This window comes from Anser brachyrhynchus (genome assembly GCF_964034855.1).
Source record: "Anser brachyrhynchus genome assembly, chromosome: 7".
Lineage (NCBI taxonomy): Eukaryota > Metazoa > Chordata > Aves > Anseriformes > Anatidae > Anser > Anser brachyrhynchus.
The window spans coordinates 2,580,923-2,607,401 of record NC_137701.1 but is presented as its reverse complement, the minus strand read 5'-3'; the positions used below and the strand labels follow the sequence as shown (position 1 = coordinate 2,607,401).

The window sequence follows — 26,479 nt, the reverse complement described above, 5'->3', positions numbered from 1 at the left end:
AAAGTCACCTGGAATTCCTTTTCCTAGTGACATATTACTTAACTTTGCACATTTTAGAGAATGATCTGTTGCCTGCAGATGAACAGTCTGTTTCTACTCCCATTAAATTCTGTGTGGAGGTGAGAATATGTATAATTAGAGACTTGGGGACAAGCTGTGAAACAGAAAATGAGAGAGGAAGACTTCCCCATTTGTGAAGTGATCTCAGTGTCACCTGCTAATTAAAGCAACCTTCCTGTACCCTGGATGTTTTGTGGCCTGTGGGAGCACTGCAGCACCTCCAGATAAACGTGGGGCAGAGACAGCTTAGGGTAAAGTATCTGCTTTTGTCTCTCGAGGATCTGAGTGCTGGAAGATGCATTATTCAGGACTTGCTATGGCTAGCTTTGTGTGATATGAAGTATATTAAGGATAGTAAGTGTAATAATAATACTAAGTGTAATAATAATACTAGAACTCTTCACAGAAGGGGCAGCTGAAGGTGAAGCACGTGGCAGAAGACGGCGGTGCTTGGCAAAAGGTAGTGTAAAACAGTTTGTTGTTATTGTCAGATGAGCCCAAATGTATTGTCACACCTGTGCAGTTAAACAGAAGCTACTTCTATAAAAGGATGTTCATCAGCAAACTGTCTTCACTTCAAGTTGCAGACCAACATGCTTAGCAGACTTCAAAACCATGAATGGCCACTTGACAATTGAGAAAGGCTCCTCTGTTGTCTTTTTAATTGTTCACATGAGCTCCTGCTGTGAGCTGTTGCTTTCTGTTAGGCATAATCTTGAAATAAATGTTAATCATCTGACCTCAGGGCTCAGATGTTATACTTAACTGTCACACAGTAGAAGACAATCAGATTGAAAGATGAAAGTTTGTCTACAGGAAACAGTTCAGAATTATGATCTGTAAAGAATTTATAGTAAATTCAAAGTCAGGTATACATACATTGAGGCACCACGCAGAGGGTATAGTAGGCAGTAGTTACAGGGGAAATGCTGTAGATAGGAGACTGCAGATTCTGTATCTTGCTTTTCTCTTGAGATTGCTGGTGCAGTAACAGAAACCTCAGACTCTGCTAAACAGAGTAAGGGTTTTGAGGCACTGTATGGCAAATGTTTCCAGTGCATTAGTAGTATCAACCTATCAGGTTTTCAGCTTAGAAGAAAAAACTGGATGCTTTTGAAGAAAGTCGTGTAAAGCTTCTTCATGATTACAGTGCATTTCCCTAGAAAAGTCAACTAACACCCACAAAATCTTGATCCACTAAGTAGTGGGTTAAGTGGGTGTTGGTGTTTCTGTCCTGCTTTAATTAGTTACCTGCTGTGAAGGGCAACACAGATGTTAGGCATGTGGATGTGGGAGTGGGTGAGTGTGTTCCTTTGCTTCAAATTGTGGCTCAAAGTGCTTGTGTAGATAAGCTTGAGGCTTGGACAGTGGGTTCCTTTAACAAGGTTGCCTTTTCATTGACTTCATTGACTTCATTGACTTCAGCTTCAGTAGCCTTCAGCTGAGTGGTGCTCTGCAAATTGTAGGGAAAAACATAGCCCATACAGACTTCACATACAATCAGTAGTTGCACAGCTTATAGGCAGTTGCTCTGTCCCTTCTTTTTTTTTTCTTATGCCTTTTGATGGAGAAATTTAAGGGATAATGAGCCTTGCGGGGGAAGATGGGAATGCTGACAAGACAGATGACCATCTCTGGAGCTTGGGTAGGTCATGGCTGTCCTTAGAGGAAAGCAACAGCATCATCTTGTCGGTATCTCTGCCTGCTGTTCTCACATCTCAGCTGCTTCTTCTGGCTTCCTTGTTGCATTATTGACAAAGTTTAATGAGGCATATTGCTAACGCTTGTCTCATGCTCCCTTGTCAGTCAAAGCCATGTTTGCAAGGAGCAGAGAAAATCTCCCAGTCTGAGGGACCTCCACAGTCACACTGGATAGACTCTCTGAACACCATTGAAATGATTGTTCAACTAAATGTTTTTGTTTTTAAAGCCCCTCACTTACATTTTCATTGCAGCCTATGGATCTGTGTCTGATAACACTGGTAAGGGCTGCAAAAGGGAGCGTGCTTGTCCCGTTGGGTGGCTTCCCTCTGGGAGGATGAGTGCAGGAGGGGGATGCGAGGACTCCCCAGCTGTGCCCTGCTATGTTCTGGCTGCGGTTCTCCCTTGCCTCGCACTGAGGCACCCAGGTGCCTCCCACTCAGGGCCAAGTTTCAGTCTCCTCCAGTGAGTGGAGGAAGGCAGAAATTAATCTGGAGGAGAAATTGTTCTGCCTGAGCAGGTAAACTGTCTCATTGGCTGTGTTGCTTTAATCTCTTTTTATGATCTACCTGGAGTGCAGAGCTCTTAATCTGACCCACCATCAGAGCTGGTGGGGGTCCAGCAGGATGTCTGCTAGTTTGAGCTGAAGGATTTACTGGCTTTTGCCAGCTGCCTTCCCCTTGGCAAATCTCCCTGCGAGCAGACCCAGACCAGGGCGTCTCGAAATGTGCAGCTGGGTGCAGCCCCCGGGAGGTGCAGCAGCAGCTGTTACCCGAGCACTGCACTGCGACGGAGTTGGTCTCCTGCTTCTCCTTCTGGTCCTGGAAGGCCCCGCATGCTCCATGGCAGATGGGTGGGAGCGATGCCCATGTTTCCCGAAGGTGCAATCCTGCGGGCCGGGTCATGCCTTCCGCTTGCGGCAGCCGGCGTCACCGTCTGGTGAAACTGCCAGGTGCGTGAAGGGAAATTGTGTGTCCTTGCCTTCCCTTAGTCCTCCCATGATTGCCACCCCATCACTGTCAAACTGCACCCCTTGGCCTGGGAGCTGGGACTTGCCGCCAGTCTCTCAGGGGCATTGATACTGGGTGAAAGCTTCTCGTCCTCCTGAGGCACCGGCCATGGGCACGTGGTTTGCTGGAGAGGCCAAGTTCCAGTCTAGAATGTATCTGCGGCATACAGAGATTAAAGCGACATCACGGAAAATCAGTTATAGGTTAAGGATCACAGACAGTTTCATTGTTAAACCTTTGTTTTCTGTTTCTTAAAACTTAATATAAAAATTTGCGTGTAGCACACAGTTTAAAAGGAGACCTTGAACGATGTGGTACAGGTGTTAAATTCAGCACAAAGTGCCGTGCCCTCTGCTGGGCAGACCGCTGTGGCAGCGGGCAGCGTTAACGCCGCTACTCCCTGAGCAAGGCTGCCCCCGTTGTGCGCACCCCCCCCATGCCGCTGCGGTGGGACCAGGCGCTTCGCTCCCACGGACGCAGCGCTGGGAGTGGAGGGAGGCTTGTGGGAATGCCAGTGATGCACACCCCTTCACGGAGCCCTCGTGGGTTTGTTGCTCTTTCCACAGAAACCCCAAACCTTTTGTTTAGAGTACGTCAATGGGAAGCTTAAAGGCACTTCAAGTCGCTTCCCACCTGCTTTCCCTTTTTGCGCTTAGTGAGAATTACAGATGAACCGAGCTTGATAAGGTTAGTTGATTTAATGCACAACTTGAGTCCATTTTGCAATTAAATATACATCCATGTTTCACAAACTCTTTTCCAGTTGGATTTAAAAATGACTTGTGCCTTGCATGGGAAATGCCTTAAACTCTCCCCATTCACCAAACAATGCATTCAGTGACAGGGATGAGAAAGCCACTGTTATTAGTAGGCTTTATCTCAAGCTCTGTTACTTGCTCTTACTGCTCTGAGTCATTTGTGTTTAGCTGGACAGTTATTGTATGTGAATAATGTAACTGATGAAATGGGAAATAGAGCAATATTAACAGTAAAGCCTTTAGGCCAGCTATTGCCTCTTTTTATTCATACAGTGCTAACACGGTGTTTTCCAACTCCCTGTTGCAACACCTAGATGCTGCAACCAGGCAAGTATTTACTAGCCACTAATTATGGCAGTAAGCAATAAAAAGGGAAGTTTTAAGTGTGCAGTTTTTTTTTTTTTTAGGATAATTAGTTGTTTCTGTTTCCTACTACTCCTGTAGCTGTATGTTCCCAAGCTTGCACCCCAGTGTGTTCTGCCAAAGGTGGTTTATTTCATGTTAGCTGATGTCTTCTTCCTCTGTGGCTAGTGTTGCATTTCTGAGGGCAGGCCTATGAATTAATTTTCAACTGGATAGCTCTGGGAGACAAGAAAGAAAACCCACATGCAAATAGTGGCCCACTGTGGGATGAGTATTTGATTTTGAACAGTAATTTTTCTATGTTTTTGTTGTTGTTAATAAAAGCAAAACAAGATAAAGCATCATACTTCACCAGGGGAAGCACATGTCAGCACGAGCCAGTTATGTGCAGCACTGGAGGCTTATGACCTGAGTAAAGCCAAATCTCTCCGACTGGTGCTCGAACCCATCTGGCTGCCACTGGAGAACTGGCAGCTATGGAGATGCAGCCTTGGTGTCCCAAATGCTCATCTGAGCTAACCTTTACTTTGTGTTCTGCCGTATTAAGGGGTTTGGCAGGGAATCCTCCCGATGCTGTGTGCAGGTGTGTGCTCACAGTAAGGACCTCTGGGGGGTTGCTGGCTTTTGTGCCAAGACCGCGACCGGCAGGTTAGCACACAGCAGCAGGGGTTCGCCCCAGGCTGAAATCTGGTGCGTGAAATTCCTGCTCTGCTTCCCCCTCCCCTGTCTGCATGGAGTGGCCACGTGGTGAATTTGTACATTGAAATCAACCAAAGGTTTCACGGTTAGCTTTTGTTGCTGTTCATTTTTTAGGAGCCACAGGCTTGTTTAAAAACTCCCTCCCCGTAGATCACTCTCCTGCATTCCTTTGAGACCTCAGGCACTTAAGGAGGTGATTTACATGGGGCTGTTCAACATCAGCATGACTTACAAAATATAAAGAGGATGTTCACATGCTGGCACTACTGACTTGCGGGGTGGTTTTTTGGTAGGTGAGTTTTACTCGTGGCCATATATAAACAACCAAAATGATGTGTATCATGAAAGTTGCAGGGGAGTAGTGTAGGTGGCCATGCAGGTTCAGATTTGGGTGCTGGCCTTTCCAGTGATGATCTGCTGATTGCTATCAGGCCGTTTGCTGCGTGACTGCTTGCTGTGATTAGAAGTGCCTGTTAGACAGCAGGAGTCCAGCTGTGATCCACGGAGGGATAACAGATCGGTCCTGATTCCTGGCCGTGGCAGCCACAGTTGTGTTACAGCAGTTCACCCTGTACCAGTGTAGAGCTGGAGTAAATCTTCCCGTGGAAGCTGAATGGCACCAGTCTGTGCCCAAGTCCTGGGCTGCTGTTAGTCCCTTCCATGTTGTTTCTTTCAAATATTTTTATAGAAAAGAGAAGGACTTACCTACAAGGCAGACTTGTGAGAAACGTGCTTTCAAATAAGGTGCAAAATGTACTCACCATTCAATTTTCTGTCCTCATTAAGTCTCTCAGAGGTGAGTTCAAGGGAAAAAATAGACAGGAAGAGCTTGGAAATGAAGACTATTTACAATGAAAAAAGATAAAGAACACGACAAGTATGGAAAAAGGCTGAAACTTGGGGGCTTCAGAGGTGGAGGTCAGACTCAATTATAATGTTCTGCAGCTACGCTAACACGCATTATTTTCTCTTTACTCTCAGATATTTAATATACGTGTGTAGCCAGTGTTTTCTTTTTGCTTGATCTAAATATTTAATGTGTGCAGTGCAGTATATTTATAAGATGTGGTTCCTAGTTGTTACAACAGAACAGAGATTTATGTAGCAAAAAAACCCACCCATCAACGTTTGCACACACCACAAACGTAATGATAGATACAGACTAATAATAGAGTGTTTATTCCTAGCTGAAAGGAAAGGGACGAAAAAGCAACCAAACTTGCACTGTGAAGCTGGAATTACATTTTAAGGAAAAAAAAAATCTGATAGTAGTGGTCAAATGATTAGTTGTTTGGACTTTTGGACCACATTTGCATAGGATGTGTGGGGTGAATCATTCTCTCTTGTTCTTGAATACATGTGAGATTTTATTTGTTCATTGTTTTGTGCTCCTGGAGGTTATGGGGATGTGCAGAAGAGCATCCTCCCAGCTTCTAGCTTGCAGGAAGGTGTACATAGCCAGCAAGCCCCTCACTGCTTCTGTGTCCTGGAGCTTCAGAGCTGAAGCTCTGAAACTTTGTTTTTCACCATGCAGAGTACTCTGAAGAAGGCCCCATCGGGTTGCATGAGTTTTGGGTCTTGAAGGGTTTTGGGTCTTGAATGGGTTAAGCTGCATCTTCCCTGTTTGAGATAAGGCCTTTTTCTTGTGTTTGAGCTCTGTCATAGTGAGGCAGGCAGGAAAAGGGTTAATGCACAGCAGTATATTGTCTGGATGTGTTTCCCATTTACCTGACAGATGATGCTACGCTGGTGAAGTTTAATGAACAAATGAATGAATCATGCATTGTCTTGTGATGTAGTCCTTGTGAGAAGGAGAAGCACATAAATCTGCAATCTGCTGAAAAGGAGGAAGGTGGGAGAAAGCACTCAGATAATTCTGTTTCTCCACACTGATGTACTGTTTGTCATTGTAGTCTTCCCTATTAATATCTAACTTAAAAGCGCAACCTTTGTTAAAGAAATTGTTCCATCAGCAATCTTTTTCATTTAACTGATTTTTCAGAAAACAGTAAAGATGGTGATAATTTTTGAGTTGAGGGAAGAACAATTTGCTTTTCCCCCAGATTACTTTCTGTATTTTGACAAACACAGTGTACATTCATTTCACTCTTTCTTGTTTGGGATTCTTCTTTTGGAGTTAGCAGTTTGGTATGTGAGATGTATGCATGCCCCTTCTAAATTGGAAGGTGTGCACCATTTGTATCGAGGAGACAATTACAGGTTGAATACATTTAATTTTCAGTGCACTTCATTGTGAATAGGCAGAGAATAACAGCTAATGTTTTATATAAGCTGCTGTTTGCTTAAAGAAGGTGTTTCAATATTTGCTGGAGTCTGTAAGCTCAGTCATTTCAAACAGAGGTTAAAAACAGCTCAAGTAATTTAACGTATGGATTGTGATTTGGCTCTCTGCAGTCTCTGTCTCCATGATGGGTTTTGCCCATTGCTGTGAGGCTGATGGGAGGGCTGCTGGTGTGTGCTGTGCACTCTTTGTCTCGACCCTTAAGATGCTGACTTCCTCCCTGCTATTTCAGGAGGTCATTAGTGATGATAAAATTGGAGGTTTATATCTTCAGGTCCAAGTCATTATTCCTAATTTAATCAATGCATTTGAAAATGTTTCCTCTAATAAAATTGTAATGACTTTACGTGATTTGTCATGCTTATCAAAAACATGGCTTTAACATTTTCATATTCAGAGGCACTGAGCTTCTGGAGGGGAGCATACATCACATCAGTACATCACTGCTGCACCGATTTGCTGCCTCTCCCTCTCTCCAGTGAATGGAAATAGCGCAGGCAGTGCGGTGGTGACAATGTACGGCCAGTCGGACCCTGCAGGCAGTGGGAAATCCTGGGAGAGGTGCTGGACCTGAGCAGGGCTGGTTCTCTACTGCCTTTCTTGTGGCTCAGCTGCATGCTTTGTCTTGGTGTGAAATCATCTATTAGTGGGCTCATGATAAAGAAGAGAATAACCATCTATAATGTAGAGTTTAACTGGAGAAATGGCTTTTATGTTGCGCAGGGAATGAGGTAAATAGCATCCTACAATGGGAATGGAATAACTAAGGCGAGGCAAGAGCAGTGGTGTTACAGCAGGGCCAGGTGTTCACTTGCAGGGATTTGAATAAAATGCATCTCAATGCTTGGTTCTGTTTGCAAGATTGTTCCTGGAAGGTGTTAAGACTACTATTTAATTCAAATTACCTCTGTTTTTAAACAGTGTGCGGTGCACGTTTGTTTCTGGGCAGGTGAGGAAAGAGCAGGAGACATTAACTTGCTGTGTGCCAGCTCTGTTAGCATCCTATCTGACCCTCAGCTGCTGTTTCTCTATGCGTTGTTCTCACAGCTCAGCTGGAAGAAATTCAGATTGGGCCCTTGGCCCCTCACCTGCTCCTTTGGGGCATGGTTAGTATGGACAAACCCTGGGGGCTTACTTAGTTGGAAAGTCTGCTGAGAGCCCCACATGAGAGTAAAATCATTGTGGCAGCACCTCTGAAAAAACATAGGTATTTCTGAATGTCATGGTTCCCCATAGGCGCTGAATTTATCCCACCAGGGCTGCTGAGGGAGAGGTCTGGGACTTGGGTCTGGCGGAGATGCCGCTCCTGCTCACCATCCCGCAAGCAGCCTGCGGGAGGAAGCACCAAGGGGGTTTGTCTGTCTGCGTGACAGCAGTGCGGCGGCGGCACCGTGGCTGGCGGTACGGCAGCGTAACTGGCAAACGGTGGTAGGCAGATGGCAGGTCTCACACTAGAAGAGAGGATGTGTAAACGACCAAAGATAGGTTTTCACAGTCTTGTTCAAAGCCAGAAGTATGTCACTGTGTGAGCTCTCAGTCTAAACATCCCTGTGAAATTTCAAGCCTGAAGTCTACTTGTGGTTTATTAAATAGCTCTGGCAGCGGGGCTGTGAAGGACCAGCAGCTTTGTGGGGAAACATTCACCCCCAGAAGGTGTGGGGTTGTCCACATCGTTTCTGGGCAGAGAAACGTGCCCTGGTGGCATGGCAGGGACTCTGCCCTAGGGGATGGCTGGGGGTTGGCTCAGGTTGTCCGTGGCTCTCGAGGACAGGAGCTGCGGGTGCTTTTCTGCAGTCCTGTGTTCAGTGCTCTGTGGGGATGTGCTTGCACTCTCCCCAGGCTGGTAATTTTTTCCCATTCCAACCTCTTATTTTTTTATTTTTTTTTCCCCAGCTGATCTGTTTTAACAGCAAGACTCAGGGAGGAGGAATATTTCCTGTACAGAGCAAATTGCCATGTGCAAATATGTAATGTAATTCAGCTCTGTGGAATTGCCGTATCCTGGAGGAACAGCAGCACTGGAGCTGCCCGTTAGTAATATTCATTTTCTTTTTTCAGCCTTTCTAATGCTGCAGAGAAGTCATTTTCTGTCCCCAGCACCTGACAGGTACAGTGATGTTAGATATCTCAGGAATGGAAAAGGCGATAAATGCAGTTGCTGAGAGAGTAGGAAAAAAATTGCCAGAAAATTAGGCTCGAGCTATTAGCAGTTTGAGCATCAGAACCTCATCAAAAACCCCAAACTAGCTCTAGTGATTAAACTACTCTCCTTTTATCGACTTTAATAGTGCAATCCTCAGTAATGTTTGTCAGGAAGTAAACGTGCTCAACGGAGAAGGGAAGTTTCTTTTTTCAGGTCATGTGTAAAGGGGAGGGAGAGTTAGTGTGAGCCAGGTATCAAAAGCTCTTTAGCTTGTCCCCTTTTGCATGGATTTAATGACTTTTCCTTTGTGTTTATAATTCCTTCATGTATCTGTCTTTTCTTTTTTGTTTGACTTATTCTCTACAACTCATGGCCTAGTTCTCATTTGCGCATTCACATCTCCATTCACAGTAAGTGTACGTGGCAATATGTGATGTTTTATTGTCATTCTCATTTAATTTGTAGCCCCAAAACAAAGTTAAGCCGTGGAATGGGCTTCATTTGTGGAATCAGAAGAGGTGTCTCCGCAAATGGCCATCAGCATAGGCAGGGCCCGACTGGGTGTGCTAGGGGCTTGGCCAAACCACACGTGGATCTAGAAATTCAGACCAAAGCCAGCATCTAGTTCGTGGCAAGTGAACCCTGTCGGGACGGTCCTGGAAACTGTTCTCATAACACAGGCACACAGGGAGATGGCAATGTCAGGTAGCAAGCACGCTTAGGAGTGGCCACTTCTGTTTTTTCTGGATTAATAACAGACTGACATGGACTTCCCCTTGGGATCCTGGTGTAGTCCTCTGTGGAGCTGGAGCAGTTGCTGTGGGAGTAGAGCGCAGAGGCAAGGGCAGGGAGAGGAAAGCAGGCGGCTGCTGACTGATGGCGCAGTACCGTTCGCACCCTGATTTTAGGAGCTCTGATTTTAGGAGCCTGAGGGACTTCCTTGTATTTCAGCCATTTCAGGATCCTAGTGAGACACGGTGAGAAAAATGTTGCAATCACAGACATCCAGAGAGCCAGCTGAGCATGTCAAAAACAAAAGAGTTCAAGGCTTTGGTTTTGCCGAGTGGCAGTCTTTTGTCTGATGAGTGAGAAAGCTGTTTGTCTTAAGGCGTGCATTAGACACACACGGTGCTAATATACAGCGTCTAGGAGCTATTCTCTTTTACATCCCTCTGCTAGTAGAATAACATTTTATCTGGGTAGTCCTTTATCTGGTAGTCCAAGCATGTAACTGGCAGCAAAATGTATGTTTAGAGAGAAAATACGACCCCAGGACTTGATTTGATGGTAGTCAGTCCCTGATGCTGGCTGACCAAAGTATTGCTTGAAACTTTTGCTCTTTTATTTTAGGGACAAAATAAATCTGTTCAGTACCAACTGTACATCACCACTGACATTTTAATTTTCAGTTAAAAGATTTTAATTAAAATCTGACATTATTTGGTGTGAAAAATGAATGAATTGAAATTATACATGCAGACTGAACTAATGTCAATTCATGTATTGGTTTCAAGAACAGCTCTATCTGATTAATCCAAACAGTAGCAACCTATGCTGGAAGGGGCTTCTGGTTGCTCCTTTTGTCTAATTCTGCTGTTACTCTACCAACGTAATTATAAGGAGAGAAGTTTTGTGCTGATATTCCCAGTTTCTCTCAGCTGGAGTTCTTCCTCTTGTTCTGTTTCTCTTTCCTCTTTTGGATGCCGCCTGATCATCCCTGGGAGATGTGACTGCTCTCTGGGCCTCATGGAGACATTTGGGTGGAAGAGAGTACTTGCTTTGGAACGGCCCAGGATGTACCAAGGTGTTTTTCGGTTTGGTTCATTGGCTTTTTTTTTTTTTCTGTTACAAAATGCGCTTGAGAAGGAGGTGATGAAGTCCCTCTGAGGCTCCTGCTTAGGTGTGTGTTGGCATGTGGTGTGTGCTCACACGGCTGCACACATATGCTCCTCCTACCCATGTGGTCGTGACAAGTCACAGGACTGAACATGGCTTTGTTCTTGATTCTCTGTTATTCACAAATGGAGTATAAACATGTCCAGGATGTGTATTTAAAATATATTTATTTGCCAAATGTTGTCTGTCTCTTTGGTCAAGAAACTGCACAGGCTTACATAGGAAAACAAGTGAAAAGATTTTCCAGGCCTTTTAGTCCCATTCTTAGCATAAACACCAGCATCTCGTAGACATTTTCTGTTTCTGAAAATTCTGGTTAAATTATGGGCAACGTGTCACTTTCTTAGTGAAGCTCTGCATACAAACTGCTTGTGAGAGATTTTGCTTTTCCATTGCACCAGCTCTGCACAAAACTATGAAATAAACTTTGTGTCATCACTTCTGTGAAGCACACAGAAAGGAAATGGCAGAAGTAACAGGGCACTTCTGTGCGTCTCTTCTGGTATTGCATGAACAAGGACATTTAAAAAAAAAGAAAGAAGAAAAGAGCAACAAAAACCTATTACGCTGAAACATTTTAGGCATGAAACCAACACTTGGTGTTAGCTAAAGTGAATCATTTTTTCCCCCTGCTTAATTGTTATAAAACTTACGGTCAAATGTATGGTTTAGGTTAACAGGTTTCCAGTCCATTTCTCTTACTTTCCCTCAATTCCTGTTTATGGTCAAAAATGAAAAAGGTCATCGTCAGATGTGTGTACTTTTTTACTGAAGACATCTTGAGCAGTCTAGTTCAAAAAGTATTCACAACTAGTGTGCGGTATTGTTTCTGCACTTGCAAAGAAAAGCCTGGTTTTACTAAGACAACTGACTTATTTTCTCTACGTGCTGATGTAATCCTACTGTGCAGCAGTGATTCATGGAACATGTAGGACTCATTTAAAAAAAAAAAAAAGAAAAAAGCACAATCTCTGAAAACAGCGGGGTGGTTTTGTGGGTCAGTATAACGGTGTTGGCAGCGTTCATTGCTGCTCTGCCCTGCAATTCCTGCACGACTGTGGGTAGCTCAAGAAGCACCACAAGCTGAAGTCTCTGTGTGTGTGCTCGTGCACAGTGCTGGCTGAGCGACCACACTTGATTTGGAGCACTTGCACTAGTGTTTGTGTTTTAGGATGCTGGCATATTGAAGTGGCAAATGGTTGCTGGATGAAGCATTAATTTTTCGTGAGGGTGATAATGCCGTTTCAATTTGCTGAGGCACAACAGTGCGCTTTGATCAAGGGACAAATATTCAGCAACTGCAGAGTATCCAACATGCCTCAATATACCTGGTAGGTGAGAAACTCCTTTGCAGAAATTAGCTGGTTTTGGAAAATGAATTAGAAATGCATTGTGTTCTGCAATACATAGTGAAAAAATGTTTTCTTCTTAACTGCATGCAGAAAGCTGATCGTTTTTCTTCTCTTGGTTGATAATGATCCCAGCTGAAAATATTGAAAAAAAAACACAACACAAACAACTTTAAGTCATTTTGTTCATATATAAGCAGGAAGATGAAAACATTTTCCATAAGCTTCAATATTGATTCAAAACTGGAGAACAGCAGAAACAAAAACCACTGAAATAAATGAGCTATGGAGTTTATTGTCTGTGGTAGTTCTAATAGTTTTTTTTTTTTCAATCTAGCTGTAAATGATCTGTTGCTACTACAGTGTTTCATGCTTTCTTCTGGTTCCAAATATATCTTGAAAGAACAGGTCTAGAAAATAAGGTATAAGTAGGAGTAGGATTTTCATGAACTTCAAACACTGTTCTGTGGTCTAGACACTGCTTTCATTGTCATCCCGGTAAGTTTGTATGAAGTAAGACTATTTATGATTCAGACTACAGATAATATTAGGGCATTCATACTTTACTCTTGGTCTCCTTGGTAAAACACAGGACTGAAGCTTGTGCATACCACTCAGCATATAAAAAGACACTGTCCAAACTCTGTTTTCTCTGTTTCTGCTTTAAGAAGTGTGATTGTAGTGCTAGAAACTGCACCAGAAAGCAGTGTATGCCGTATGCAAAAAGTAGAGCTGTTGTGCCATTATATAAGGTACTTGACATAGAAGAGTCACTATGTTCTGCATCTGAGAGAGGAGACTTAATTAAGACAGACAAATTCTCTTGGGTACAACAAAGCAGTTCTCTGGATACAGCATTGATTATACTGCAGTTCTTTTAAATGCATTAGCAAAGTCTTCATTATTATAATTGAACAGATATAAAATATGTCTGCCCTTTATCGCATAAAGCTTTGCTTTAGTGTTAAGACTGGAAATTTCATGAAGAGCTTTGAAATTGAAAGCTGGCAGGCAAAGCAAATGAATTCTGTAATTTTCAGAAAATATGATTTTTTAATTATTGTCCTCTTTAATCTTCCACTAAGAGACAGACACATTAAAAAAAATATAGCAAAATAGCATCTTTACAGCATTATGATTTTCCTTTGATTACCAGCTGGCAAAAATACAGTATCATTTGTGGAAAATGGACCTTTAAAGTTGGCTTCTTCAAAATACTCTGGGTTTGGAGCAGTCCCACCTGAGAGAAGGCCGTGTTCCCGGCTCACCCCCCTGTGCGGGACACCTGCTGCTGCCCAGCTCTCTGGCAGGGCACTTCCTTGTCTGCCTTTCCTCTCTTTTTCCAAGGAGTTAGCAAGTCCTGCAGCCTTTTAACCTTGTGTACCGTGGAGCAGTGTGTCAGGGAGTGTTTGTTCATCATGCACCTGCTTAAAGGAATGAATAAAAATAACAAGAAAGAAGAAAAGAGAGAGAAAATTCATTTAGAATAAGAAAAAGGCTTTTCCTTATTTTTTTTTTTTTAAACATGTTTACTTATGTAAAAGCACACTGACAGTATGGGTATTAGCTGTGGACGTCTTCAAAAGCCGGAACAGTGGTGCTTAAAAAGGATTTGAGGAGTTGTTGGTTGAACAAATGTCCAGGCACACTTCTTTTATGCTGGAAAGAATATTAACAGATGAACTGCATGACCATGGAGACTAAATGTGTGTGTGTAAGTGTTTGTAATATTAAAGTTTCAAATGAGCAACTGCTAAATCACACAGTTGTTGCAAATTGTAAGCTGTTTTAAAGGACCCATTGAATGGGCTTTGACTCCTGAGCTGATTTTTGTCCAATGAAAAGTGGTTTACAGTGGTTAACACCAATTTCCTGCAAATACCTTTCCTTATTTTTTTTTTGTGCTCTCTGTAAGTAGCTTCCAGCCTTGTTGTGACTGTGTATGAATGTAGAAAGTGCAATGTCTGCTTGGTATGTGTGGCTTTTGCTTAATTCTCTGCAGCATAACTCTAAGTCACTCACTTTGTCCCAGCGTTTGAGGCATGGCTCACTCATGCCACACTTCTGCCACTATTCGCAGAATCAAGCACTGCTGGTATTTAACAGATGTCTGTTCGGTCTCATTCGGGTTGGCTTTGGGAGCACGCCTGCTGGTGCTAGTGGCAGCTGAGCCTGATGACAAGCGGAGCTTGGGGATGGTGAGAGGGGCAGGGGCTCTGGGAGTGCGGTGACTGCTGTGGCAGGGACCCATCCTCACCCTCTCTGAGCCCTGTGCCTGCTTCACATGTCCAGGCAAGTGGCACAACATCACTGGGAAGGAATTAAGATGTATCTACATAAAGTCTTTTGAGAGTTGTAAATCAGGTCTTGCTTTCAGGGGCTTATGTGCTTTCAGGCAGAAATAAACCCAACTGCTCTGCAGCCTGGGTGCAAACCACTGAGTCCTTGCAAAAGAAGCGTAAACCAGTAAGCACGCTGTTATATTGCAGTTACAGTATAACTGTATTGTGGTTAGATTTTTTTTTTTACTACCCTTACTGCCACTAATTTATAATGTACAAATATTAGCCGGATGGAAGCTATTATGCCAGGTAGGTGATACACTTCAGCCATAACAATGCATGTGCTGTGTGAAACCCAGGGGACCATAACACTCAGGCATGCAGCTAATTCACTGGTGAGAATAAGGAATGATAATGGCTTAACAAAATATGTGACATTACATTACAACTGCAATCTTTATTTATTTTTTTAAAAAGTAAATAAACGAGCAAAATTTGACTTGAGCTCCTGGGAGTAGGAGAGTTCTGCCCCTGAAGGTAGGTAGCTTTGGAGAAATAAGATAAAAATTTTAACACCTCTCCAGAGTAAATCAACTATTCTTTAAATAAATCAGATGTTTATGATGCTGCAATTTGCTGTGAAAGCTTAACAAGCACTCATAACCTGCACCATTTACTCCTGTTTTTGATGAGTAATGCAAACATTCAGAGTCTGCATTGGTTTAAAAAAAATAAAAAATTATCCTTACTTATTAGATTCAGGTAATCTGATTTAATGAGGCTTCCACAGCTGTCTCTTGAGTATTTGTTTTCTCTGTAGTATTGGAAAAATCTTTGCTTCCGAGGCAGACATTTAGCTCATTAGACAATTGCCAAGTAGATCCCCGTAATCCCCCATCACTTGCATGTCAGTTTTAGCCCTCTAACTCTGCGTTTCTGTACCAGAGTGTAGCAGCACGGTTCATGGCTTGGTGTGGCTGCTCCGTGGGCTGGGATTTTATCAGCAGGTATAACTTACACCTCAGCTTAGCTTGTCAGCCTAAGTGTGCTGAAGGTGAAAATAGTTAATATTGGAATGTGTGCCTAGTTGCTAAAGAGAACAAACAGAAAACAACATTGACCAAACAAATAAAAAAAATATCCACAGCCCCCTGTAGATGGAAGTAAAATCCTTCAGAAATAGTTGAACATAAGTATACATACAGACACACGTGGCTAGCTGTATGTGCGCTTTGACATAGAGGAGCTATCAGAAAGTTTTCCCTAAACCTGTGTTTGTGAGGAATCTTATTGGCAGGGGACAGCAAAGCACAGAGAGGACCACCGAAGGCCACAGCCTGTGGGGAGATGAACCCGCAGCCTCCCACGCCAGAAGAGCCCTGGGGCAGCAGAGTGCCACAGGGATCTGTGTCTTGGGCTCCCATGCAGGTGGTGCCTTTTGTACCCTGCTGTATGAACTCCTGCACCTCAAAGACACTTTGCTAAATTCATAAACGATTTCCTCTGAGGAGCTAATGACTTTCTCAGATATGCTGGAAGTTACTTTTCTCTCTTATGGAAAGCTGGGACCTTTAGACAACAGCCTTGAGTCAAAATTTCACCCCAAGTACATTACAGACCAACTAAAACAATGCTTGCCCACATAGCTCATATTTGGTTCTGTCTTCTGTCTCAACATGTTTAATAATTCACTTATGAATGGCAGAGAAAAACAGTCCTATTAGAACAATTTGACTACCTTATCCTATAGATTTTTTGGAACTTCATTGCTAAATTTAAGCTAAATTTAAGGATTTGTGTTGATCTGAATCAGCATAAATGTAATTAATGAAAAAAATAATTTGATTAAAAAGGGCTTAAAATAATGTGATTAGACTATGGAGATTTGGGTGGTTTATTGGATTATGCATGTTATTCCTGGAGGATTGTTATAAGATTCAGAATGAAATTAAATTGGCCATCTTATTTTGGGTCCCCTGTGCCTAGTAATGTACAGTGCTATAATAGCAGACTAGAATGTATAGTCATGTTTAACAGTTTTCTACAGAAAAATACAGGATTTAATTTTTGAGCTAGTATCAGGCTAATGAGGCTAAAATATACTGCTGAAATCTGCTGTGCTCTCCATTATATAGGACTTGAATGAAATCACAATTGATCTGATGTGACATCCTTTTGGAAGGAGTGCTGCTGAATGCGTGTCAAGTGGAGACTCTACCGTCATCCTGGGGAGTTTGTGACCATGGCCAGCTCTCCTCACTGTTTGTTGTTGTTTTCACTTTGAATTTGTCAGTTTACTGCAGATGAAAGGATGTATCACATGACAATACTAATCTTTATATAATCATCTATAATCTGTAACAATCAGTCTACATTTTGAGTTTATACAGGGTCAATATGAGAACGTAATTTGAAGGACTTCTTAAAGTAGATTGATTCACTATTTAATTCAACTACTGATTTGAAACCATTAAATTCTGAATAAAATGGCCCAAATATGGCTTTAATATATTATAAGAACTGTGCTTTAAAGTTGTTTCTTATATTAATTTGGGCTTCTACAATTTTCTTACAGTTAGACAGTGTGTGTGTATTGAACTAAAAGAATCTGGGATCTCTTACTTGTATATGTCTTCCAAATCTTCCTGATTCTTGTGGTTCCTGTGAACTCTCTCCAATTTTCAGCATAATTTCTAAACTGAGAGTATCTCATGATCAATGAATAAGAAGATACTAAACTTCTCTGTCCCTAGCAGATATTATATTTATATAGCCAAGTATACCATTTTGATATTTTTGTCACATTCACTGCCAACCAAGCAGGTGGTGATGGTTGTTTTGTTGTTTTTGTTTGTTTGTTTTTCCAAAATTACTGTTTCCTGGATCACAGTACTCTAAGTAAGGCTTGCCCTTCATGTTTCTATAGATTTATGTCCTCACATTTTGGTCCCTATTGGAACATAGTTTATTTTTTTATGCATTGATCATCAAGCAGTCTTTTGATCATTGACCCATATTCTTTGTTATTCATCATTGTTCAAACCTCTGGACTCCATGTATACTGATTTTATGCTTCCTACCAGGTTACTTAAAAAATGCTAAGCGGAATTGGGCTCAGAACAGGTCCCTGCAGGACCCCATTTGAGGCACATCTACATGACGAGTGTTTCACATTTACTCTCGCATTTGAGACATATCGTTTATCCAGTGTTTGATCCAGTTAATGTCTCCTGAATTGATTTTTTATTGCTAAATCTTAATCAAAATCTCATCTAGTACCAAGTCAAATGCATTGCAGAAACCACAATATAGTAGCGTCTAAGTATATTATGATGACTTTATTGCATATGTCAACCAAACTTTTAATTTCATAAAAGAAGAGCTATGAGATTAGTCTGCCAGGCACTGTTTTCCTTAAAGTTGGAAATAGCGCTGATGATTATTTTATTCTTTGTCAATTAAATCTTTTTGCAGCTCTTCCGTAATTTTGACAATGAAAAGCATCCACTCACAGATAAGCCATAAATCCAGCATTTAGAGGTGCAACACAGATGAGTATGAGTGGTACAAGTTGTTACTTAGCCGGGTCTATTCAAACTGGTTTGGCTTTTCCTCCTGAGTTACTACTGGAATTCTATTACCATTTTTGCGTAAACAAATGCTCTTTTGTACTATTAAGAATACCAGTGTTGCTGCTCAGTGATGGGCTGCTGGTGGGAACTGCCTGTTCCTGATATTTTCAGGAGCAAAACTCCCTCTGTGTGCTCCCTGTGTAATTGCCACTGGCCACCAAACCCTTCTGCTTGTATCAACTCCTCCGGTTGCTGCAGCTCCTGGTCTGTTTTCTTCTTTTACTAATGTCCTACTCTTTCTCACTTTATAACCCACACCAACAACTTTTCTTCTTTTCAGTTTGTAATACACTGCTTTCTTGTAGCTGGTTTTCTTTCCTGCTCAAAAAGCAGTGTTTTTAACCAGCATAACCTTCTTTCTGGCTTGTCTGGCTTAGGTAGCATTTTCTGTGGGTTGACTGAAGATCAGAGAAGGTTTAGATGTTTTAACTGTATCCTGTAGGTCATCTCCTTGTGTCAGATTTTGAAGAGTACTCAACACAGATAGAATGGAGGTCTCTTCAAGAAAAAAAAAAAGTCTTCAAAGTTCAGCTAGGTCAGATCCTTGCTATTCTCTCTGAGTTGTAGTTTTGGTTTTTCTGTGAACAAGGGGTGCAGAGAAGGTCTTGCTCAGATTTAATGTCTGCGTCTTAATAACTGATTTCTTCTGAATATCAGGTGGGTATTGTTTCAAAGAGCTGTGGAAACGAACAAATTCACTGCAAGTAAAAGCCCAGGGGAAGGTGTATGCATAAGGTGTCCTTTTCATGCTGGGATTTCTGTGTCATGAGCTGTGTCACTGTTCTGCCAGGGGCCTGGGTGAAGTGGCAACAAAAAGCCCATCCTTTAGAGTTTCAAAGGCTTCCAGCCCTACAGGTAGTGTCTAGTCTGAATGCCACCACCCTGCTGGGGATGGCTGGGTTTTCTGCCATAGGTTATCTCCTCTCGTTTCTCACCTGGGGCTCCCAGGAGTGCAGCCTGTGCAGTCCCACCAGACTTGGGCTCCGTTAGCAGAGGTGTGGGGTGGCTGCTGAACCCTGTTGCAGCTGGCGGCAGTGGGAGGCTGCTCCAGTCTGGTTTGGAAAGATGTTGCGGCAGCGTCCTCTGTGCTTGCGGTAAAGCTGGTCAATCTCTGACTAGCAAAAGAGATGAATGTTAACGCTGTGCTGAGGTGTGCAGATATTGCTGTGCTCATTTTCCTATTCCCCAGGGCCGTGGTGGCCCTTATGCCAGGTTAATGCTGTAACTCTAAGTGAGCCTGAGCAGGGTTTGCCAGCAATATTTTCAAGTCCTCTTGGTCACGGTGCACAGTGCTGTCAGGAAGATGCTAAGACATTGGACCTTTGCTGTTTTCCATCTCTTGATCCCATTCTTCTTCATGCTTTTTTCTTATTTATTATGCCTGGTGGAAGAATCTGCTTGTTTAGATTATACAGGTACACTAGTGAATGGGATTCATGTTCCTTGCAACAGGGCCCCACGAATCACGTCTTGCAACATGTCACCAGAATAAAGGTCGCTCAGCTTTAAGGTATGTCCCCTCGCCCAGTTTTACAAACACACCCCCTCTTCAGCGTGCCCTGTAAAATGGCATTACAGCAGCAGTGGTCAAGAGTGTGCCTGCCTGTCCCTCCCTTCTGTGAAGGCTGCTCAGCTGCAGCTCTTTCTGCTGCAATCCATGCTTTGGTCAGCACAAAGCCCCATTGCTGCAGTTCCTTCTGTAAGCCTTTAAATCAATTTGGGAGTTTTAAGTAGGTATAAGCTGGGGGAGCTTGTATTGCCTGAATTTTTCCAGTTAGTTTTGGTGCTGGATTGTCTCCAAATTCAATTTAAGGCATGAATCTATTGCATCTAAGTAACTTGGGACCTTCCAACCTGAGAGGGACTTTTGCTGTGGCACTTAGTAAAAGACCTCTGTTCTTTTTACTCAGTTCTCCATGGTCTGGAGTAGCACGGATCTCGTAGTACTCAGTACATCCTGCTTGTCTGCAGGTGGGTACTGATAGGAGGGAGGAGGAGCTCTGTAAAGCAGGTCTGAGATTGCTGTATCGTTAGCTGCTTTAAGCAGACACCCTTTTTAATTTTTGCCTTCAATTGCATCCAAAAGAGACTCAGTAGAAGATTGAGGGTTTATACTATGGAGACCTCCTGCGAATGCTGTAGCTGAGATCTCATTTTCCCAGGGCTTGCTGTTAGTGCTTCTGCTTTAAGATAGAGTGTCTTCCTATCCTTCTCAGGTTTTTATCCCCTTAGAGCATGAAGATAAATTCAATCCCTGTCCAAGGTGCCCTCAGAGACTCAAGCGTTACAGCCTGCAAGCTAGCAGAATGCTTGGAAATAACTGAACATCTGGGAGAGGCAGTGGTTGGAGACGTTAAGTCCAGTGGGCCGTGTGAGTCCTTTCCAAACTAAAACCGTGTGGTTGGATGTAGCTAGGAATAGATCTGCCACTGGGAGTGTCATAAGGGAAGGTTTTGTTCTGGGAGTATGAAGAGGATCGACAAAAAGTCTGCATCAGGTAGGGTTTTCCACAGCGTAATACAGAGGTGTTGTGTGTATGTATTACAGTGTCATATGGAAATTAATTTCTGGATAGAATAGATAGATACTTAGATCTTTGTTTAAGGGATGTCATGGAAACCAGTTGGATGGTGAAGTGTAGAGAGAACTTGAGGAACAGTGGTGGCAGAAGGAGCTGTGATGTGGTAGGATCACTACAGGCACTGAACAGTTCTTCATGTTCTTGTGCTCTTTACTGTTTCTTGACATTTGGCTTCATGGCCCTAAAAAAAATAAAAGTTGAAATAGTAACTTCAGTGTCGTACCATGCCAGAAAATAAACCTTTCTTGTATTATGTGGACTTTGTTTCATAAAGTACTTCCAGAAGGAGTCTTTACATGCTGCAGCTTTTTTCTTTTGCTGTCATTTGTTATGTATGCAGCAAAGGTAAATTTTCTTAAAGGAAAAATCAAATAAATTTGGCAATGCTAGTGATTTAAAACAAACCAACTGACCCACACAACAAAGCATTCTTTGAACAGCAAATTATTTTGGTTCAGATGTTTCTTCTCAAAGATCTCCAGGCATTCTTTTCTATCTCTCTGTCTCAACTTGTCATTTCTCTTCAGCCTGCACTCCAATATTTGAATGGGATTTTTAGTACTGGAGAGAAAGAGGAAAGCAGACAAGCTGTTGTAATCTTGCCTCCTCTTGAACTTCTCTGGAGGGTACTATCCAGCATCATAGAACAGCTGAACTACTGTCTTCACTGTATTTTCCTGCCCTTGGGGTGCCCATTCTGCAGGGTGACATTTCCTCTCTTTTTGATGAGAAGCTCACTGTAATGTCGTTGTTACAGGTCTTGGTGACAGTCCTTCCCTTCCCATAGCCAACAGCTGGGCAGTCCTGGGGAACTAGGAAGAACCCGCTGTAAATGCTGTTACTGCAGTTCCTTGTCATACTTTTCTTCCCCCTGTGTGTGAGCCCTCAGTCATTGCTATCTCATGAATGAAAATTGTGCTGAGGCTTTTGCATGGAGCTTGAGCTCAAGTTAAATTGCTAAATAGTGAGAACTAGTTGGATTTTTCAGACTATTTTGGTGTTTGCAAAATTGTTGGATCTTGCCATCTGAAGCTATTTCTTATATATTTGTCCATGTCGTATTTTTGATCTGCATTAAATTTTCTGTTTATTCCATTACGTGCGTATCTCAGTTTTTAAGAGAGGGTGTGTTAAACTTTGGATTCAGTCCTTATTCCACATGTGCTCAAATCCCTGAATTAGCAGGAAATTTGCCATGAAAAGACTACCGCAGCATCAACATCTGCTCAGCTAATTTGCTGTGTTGCGCTGTTTCCCGAGAGCGACTGGCAGCATCCCTGCGGCCACCTCAGGGATATGGATGTTGTGTTCTTGAGTGCCTCTGCAAAGGTGGCTGCTTTGGGCCGTGAGTTGTCAGCACGGATGCATTTGTTGAGTATGTAACCTTTTCTTTGTGGTTCTGTAGGTTGTCACAGTGGTTCTAATACTTGCATCCTGCAGGCCTTGCCAAGAATGATGACAGGGAGTTCAGCTTGTTAATTTATTGTACAACAGAGGCTGTAATGAGAACCAATGAAATCTGTGAAATGGGCTGTTCTGGGATGCTCTGTGAGGGTGGCCAGAATGTGTCTGAGATTCACAGAAAAAAAGTCTTTGCATCATGATAACGAATGCCAGTTTCTCTAAAGAGCGCTGTCACCTTTAGTAATAACCTGCCAATGCTACGTGTGCAAGCTCTGAGTCGCCTCATGTGCGTGAGGTCCGCTGGCAGCACTGGCTCCAACACTGTTACAAACCTTCTCTGCTCTGGTTTACTTCGTTATTGACAGATTACTCTATCAATTTGTCAAGCAAATTCAAGGTGTTTTGAGTGCATTGGTGGCACACTGACTTCTTTAATGTAAAGGTACATTTTCTCACCACAAATTCTGTAAACCTTTAACAATTTGGGGGACTGGGATTCTTGCAGTGTATGACAAATACCTAGAAGTATCCCAAAAGGTCAAAATGAGTATCCATATTCTGTGGGATTCTTTTCGGTTTTAAAAAACAAAACAATTGGAAAAAAACAAACAAACAAACAAAAACACCCTGTAGAGTGTAGAGCTAACTAGTTTCTCCTTGGAAAAAAAAATCAGGTAATCAGTTGGCCAATTAAGTGGATCATCTGCTGTCTGCAGAACAGATAGTTTTTAGGATGCATTGTTTATCATGGTCTATTTCTGAGTTCAGACTACGCTGCCTGTTATTGATTACTTAGTGCTAAATTCACAGGAAATAGCAAAGATCAGAATTAAGCTTTTCTTTTAGCAATGGTGATACTCACTGGTGAACATGTAAATCGTTTTTTTGGGGGAATGGCTCTTAACTGCACTTAACAAGTTTAGCTCTCAACATTGATACTGAATTTCACAGCCTTTCACAGAAGCCCTGCACCTCTTTAAGCGCTTTTGGTGTCTTCTGTTAGAGATGCTTTTTGCCTTTCTTGTTCTCCTAACAGCATCTTGGAATGCAGTTGATTTTGTAGTGGTCCTTCAGGTAATTTAATTTCAGATAAATTATACATGAGCTTGACTTCCAAATGCAGGGCTGTTATGCAGCCATTGCTGCCCCGTTTCTTAACTTCAGACTCAACAATTTATGTCCTATAGTTTTGCTAAAGGCAGTGGGATGAGGTGGAGTGTGTGTTTATTCGTATTCTTTTTTAACCTCACATATTTATTTCTGTTAGCTCTTTGATTTAAACAGCAGAAGATTGAATGGTCAAAGGTTAGGCTGGATAGGGTGGAGTTTTCCCATAGCTGCTGATGGCTTACTGATCCCGCTGTTTACATATCCAGTCCCTCTGAAGAGGACGATGTGTTCAACAGGAGAGCTTCTACTATTTTGGGAGCATGCTTAGACTGGAGCTCTGGATCCCTCCCTTAGAAACCTTTGGAAAACCGTCACTGGTGATTTTAGGGTGCCATCAGGCCAGCACTCAGATACATCCTTGGTGCTTACAGATTTCAGTACAGCTGTACATACACTGAAAGCTGGGCATGTGCTGAAGTGGGCCTGTGGTTGAGGTCCCAAGGTATTTTCACTTAATAGATATTATGCAGGCTCAAGAGCAGGAGATGGGATCAGCCAGTTCGGTCACCTTATGGGCATATCCAAAGATCCAAAGGAAACCAAAGTTTGAGTCACTTTGAAAGAGCCTTTCCCTTGAAAGCACAAGGTCTCCCATGTAAGCAGACTTTCTCTTTTTGTGTGTGTGCTTTTCATGCAAAATGGTTGTGTTTTGTTTCTAATAAGAATGTTTTGTATGGAGCTGTGTTATCTATGTGGAAATCTGCACAAGTTCTTGTTGAGAAGTGCAACATGAAGCTGAAGCAGGTCTATTCAACTGAATATATTTATGGCTGTTTTATTCATTTAGTTTAAATCACAGGAAATCAACTATTCTTAAACAATATTATGCAGCTTATGCTTATTCTTGATGAATTTTACTAAGCCGATGTGTTGTAAATGGGAAGAATTTTTGAAATGCATTTTTACAAAATGCCCCAGGAAAGAAAAGGATGCATAGGACTGTACACCTAATGTCTGGACCTATTGTCTAGATACAGTCAAAACCACTTGATAATTTTTAATGTAATTGCTTTTGGGATTCCTGGCAACTGGTCTCAGTACATTGCTAGAGAGGGTGCTTTATAGGTCGAAGTCAAACTTGGAAGTGCTATGGAGACAAATTCTGCTCTTAAGACACAAGACACAAATAAGCAGCAAATTGGAAAGGAATTGAGAACTCCAACATGAGATTCGACATTTCTGAGTTTTAGAAAGGACACACTGTTTGCGAATGGCCTTGTAAGAGCTGACCTTTCTCTGTATTATCAAATTATCTGTCACTAACCAATGCTGGGTGCCTGAGAGGGAGTGGTATATGTTTTGTTTCAGTCCTTCCCAAAAGTCTTATTTGAGGAATAGTCTAATAATTGTTCCCCTGAATCTAAACAAAGAAGAAAGAAAACTCTTCTAGAACCTGCAGGGTAATCAGCTGTATTTGTTTATATTCATTAACATCTATTGCTTGAAGATTTTCATGGCCATAACTGCATATTAAAACACAGGGTGTTAATGCAGCAACAGAACATTTTAACAGAAAGCTGTAATTAATAAGGCGACTGACCCAAGACACTCACTTCATTGACTTTCCTTCATTTTTTTTTTATTTTAAAAGACCAATTCTGGTAAGTACTACAATAAATGGCTAACATAATTCTCATTGTCAGTCGAAGTCACTCTGCCGGTTTAATGAGAAATCTTTAACATAAGAAGTTTAGAGGTTTTGAGTTTGTTTCCAGTAGCTCCTATGCCTTTAAGCCCATTTGTGTGCAATTGAGGTTTTGGAAATATTTCAGATGTTATTGAATGGAGTGAGTACCGAGCAATTTTGTAAAAATGTTTATACTGACTAATTTGCTGAACATATCTATACAAAAATGCAAATTATGAGTGAAGACATTCTTACAAGTGCAAGACTGTTGCTCTGTAACTGTGAGAGCTACACGGGATCCTGCTTGGGTGCAGACAGTGGGGAGCATCGTGAAGATAGTGATGGCTGGATGGTGGGCTTGCCTAGAGTACAGGGGCTGAATTTAGGATGTGCAGTGTTGTATGATTTGAGGAAGGGTGAATGATACAGCAGGTACAGGGAGGCTGCAGGAAATCAGCTCCTGGGGTAGTTCATGCTGCAAAGGGTTTGGGAACTGCAGATTCTGGTGTCTCAAAGTGGGTCCCCCGAGCTGCTGGGAAGCTGCTCTCCGGTGTGTGTCTGAGGGCTGTGCACACACCTCCAGCAAGAAAACTTGGTCACCTTGAGACTCCCCTTCTACCTGGAATCCATGCAGGCAGCAGAAGTCCCTTCAATGGCAGAAGGCAGAGAACTGGGGAAGTATTGCCGGTGGCCAGGGAAATAGGAGGGAAAGCAGTTGTAAGAAGTGTTTCACTAGGAATTGCATCCTTGAATGATGTTTTAAAAATATTTTTATAGCTATTGGATAGCTTGCATACTAACAGAGTAGCTGGAAATCGTGCAGAGAAAAAGAATGATTTGTAATTTATAATTATTGTGAAATGTTTTGAGTTGATAATACGTGGGGAAAGACTTAAATTTAGTTGCTGCACTAAAATCACAGAAAGCTTTGCAGGCAGTTGGGTTTACATCCCACAGTAAGTAGGTACTTGCTATTAAAAACACAGTCACACATGTGCAAGTATTTTCTCCAAAGGAGTTAGAAAATATGCCCTAAAGAAAAGAGCTTTGGCTTTCTTGCTTGGTTATCCACTTTCCAATGATGTCTTGTGGTCCTATTTCACAGAAAGTACCAGAACAACTACTTTCTAAAGCAGATGGAGAGATGAGCAAGAGTGAAGAATGTTAGGGCTGAACAGAGCAGCCGCAAGAACCATGCAGTTGGTTGTGCACACACCTCAGATGGGCTTCTCTGCCTGGTGAGAACATCCTTTGGCAAAGGACACTAAAACTTGCAGATAGGAAAGCCCAGACTCTCCTGGGTGTGTATCTCTGTGGTCTGACTCACAACTGTTGTTTGGTTTCATTTTTTTTTTTTTTCACTTGAGGTGTTTAAGATTACAGAGAAGAGGCAGAGTTGAGGCAGGATGCTCATCTGCGGAGCACCTAGGTTTCACAACTGAATACCACTTCCTCACACCAGTAGCAAGTTGCTGAGATCTGGAGGGGAGATTAACAGCTAC

The 26,479-nt window shown here is 42.4% G+C and overlaps 1 protein-coding gene and 1 long non-coding RNA gene across 11 annotated transcripts in view; both read left to right on the top strand.

Moving 5' to 3' along the window:
* Positions 1-26,479, top strand: part of PLCL1 (phospholipase C like 1 (inactive)) — a 199,071-nt gene that overhangs the window by 126,234 nt on the left and 46,358 nt on the right. For 2 of the 10 annotated variants that reach the window (XM_080599883.1, XM_080599888.1), the window contains exon 2: positions 467-520. The exons of 3 other annotated variants lie outside the window; for them this stretch is intronic. In XM_080599883.1, coding sequence (XP_080456009.1) covers positions 467-520 — 54 coding nt within the window. Of the gene's footprint in view, positions 1-466; positions 521-19,601; positions 19,706-26,082; positions 26,279-26,479 lie in introns of those variants that run through there. 5 more of the 10 variants (XM_080599890.1, XM_080599884.1, XM_080599889.1 and 2 more) reach the window with 4 other exon arrangements.
* On the top strand, positions 530-18,244 carry LOC308198160. The gene is made up of 2 exons (XR_013953669.1): positions 530-14,252; positions 16,699-18,244. It is a non-coding gene; the product is annotated as an uncharacterized lncRNA (long non-coding RNA).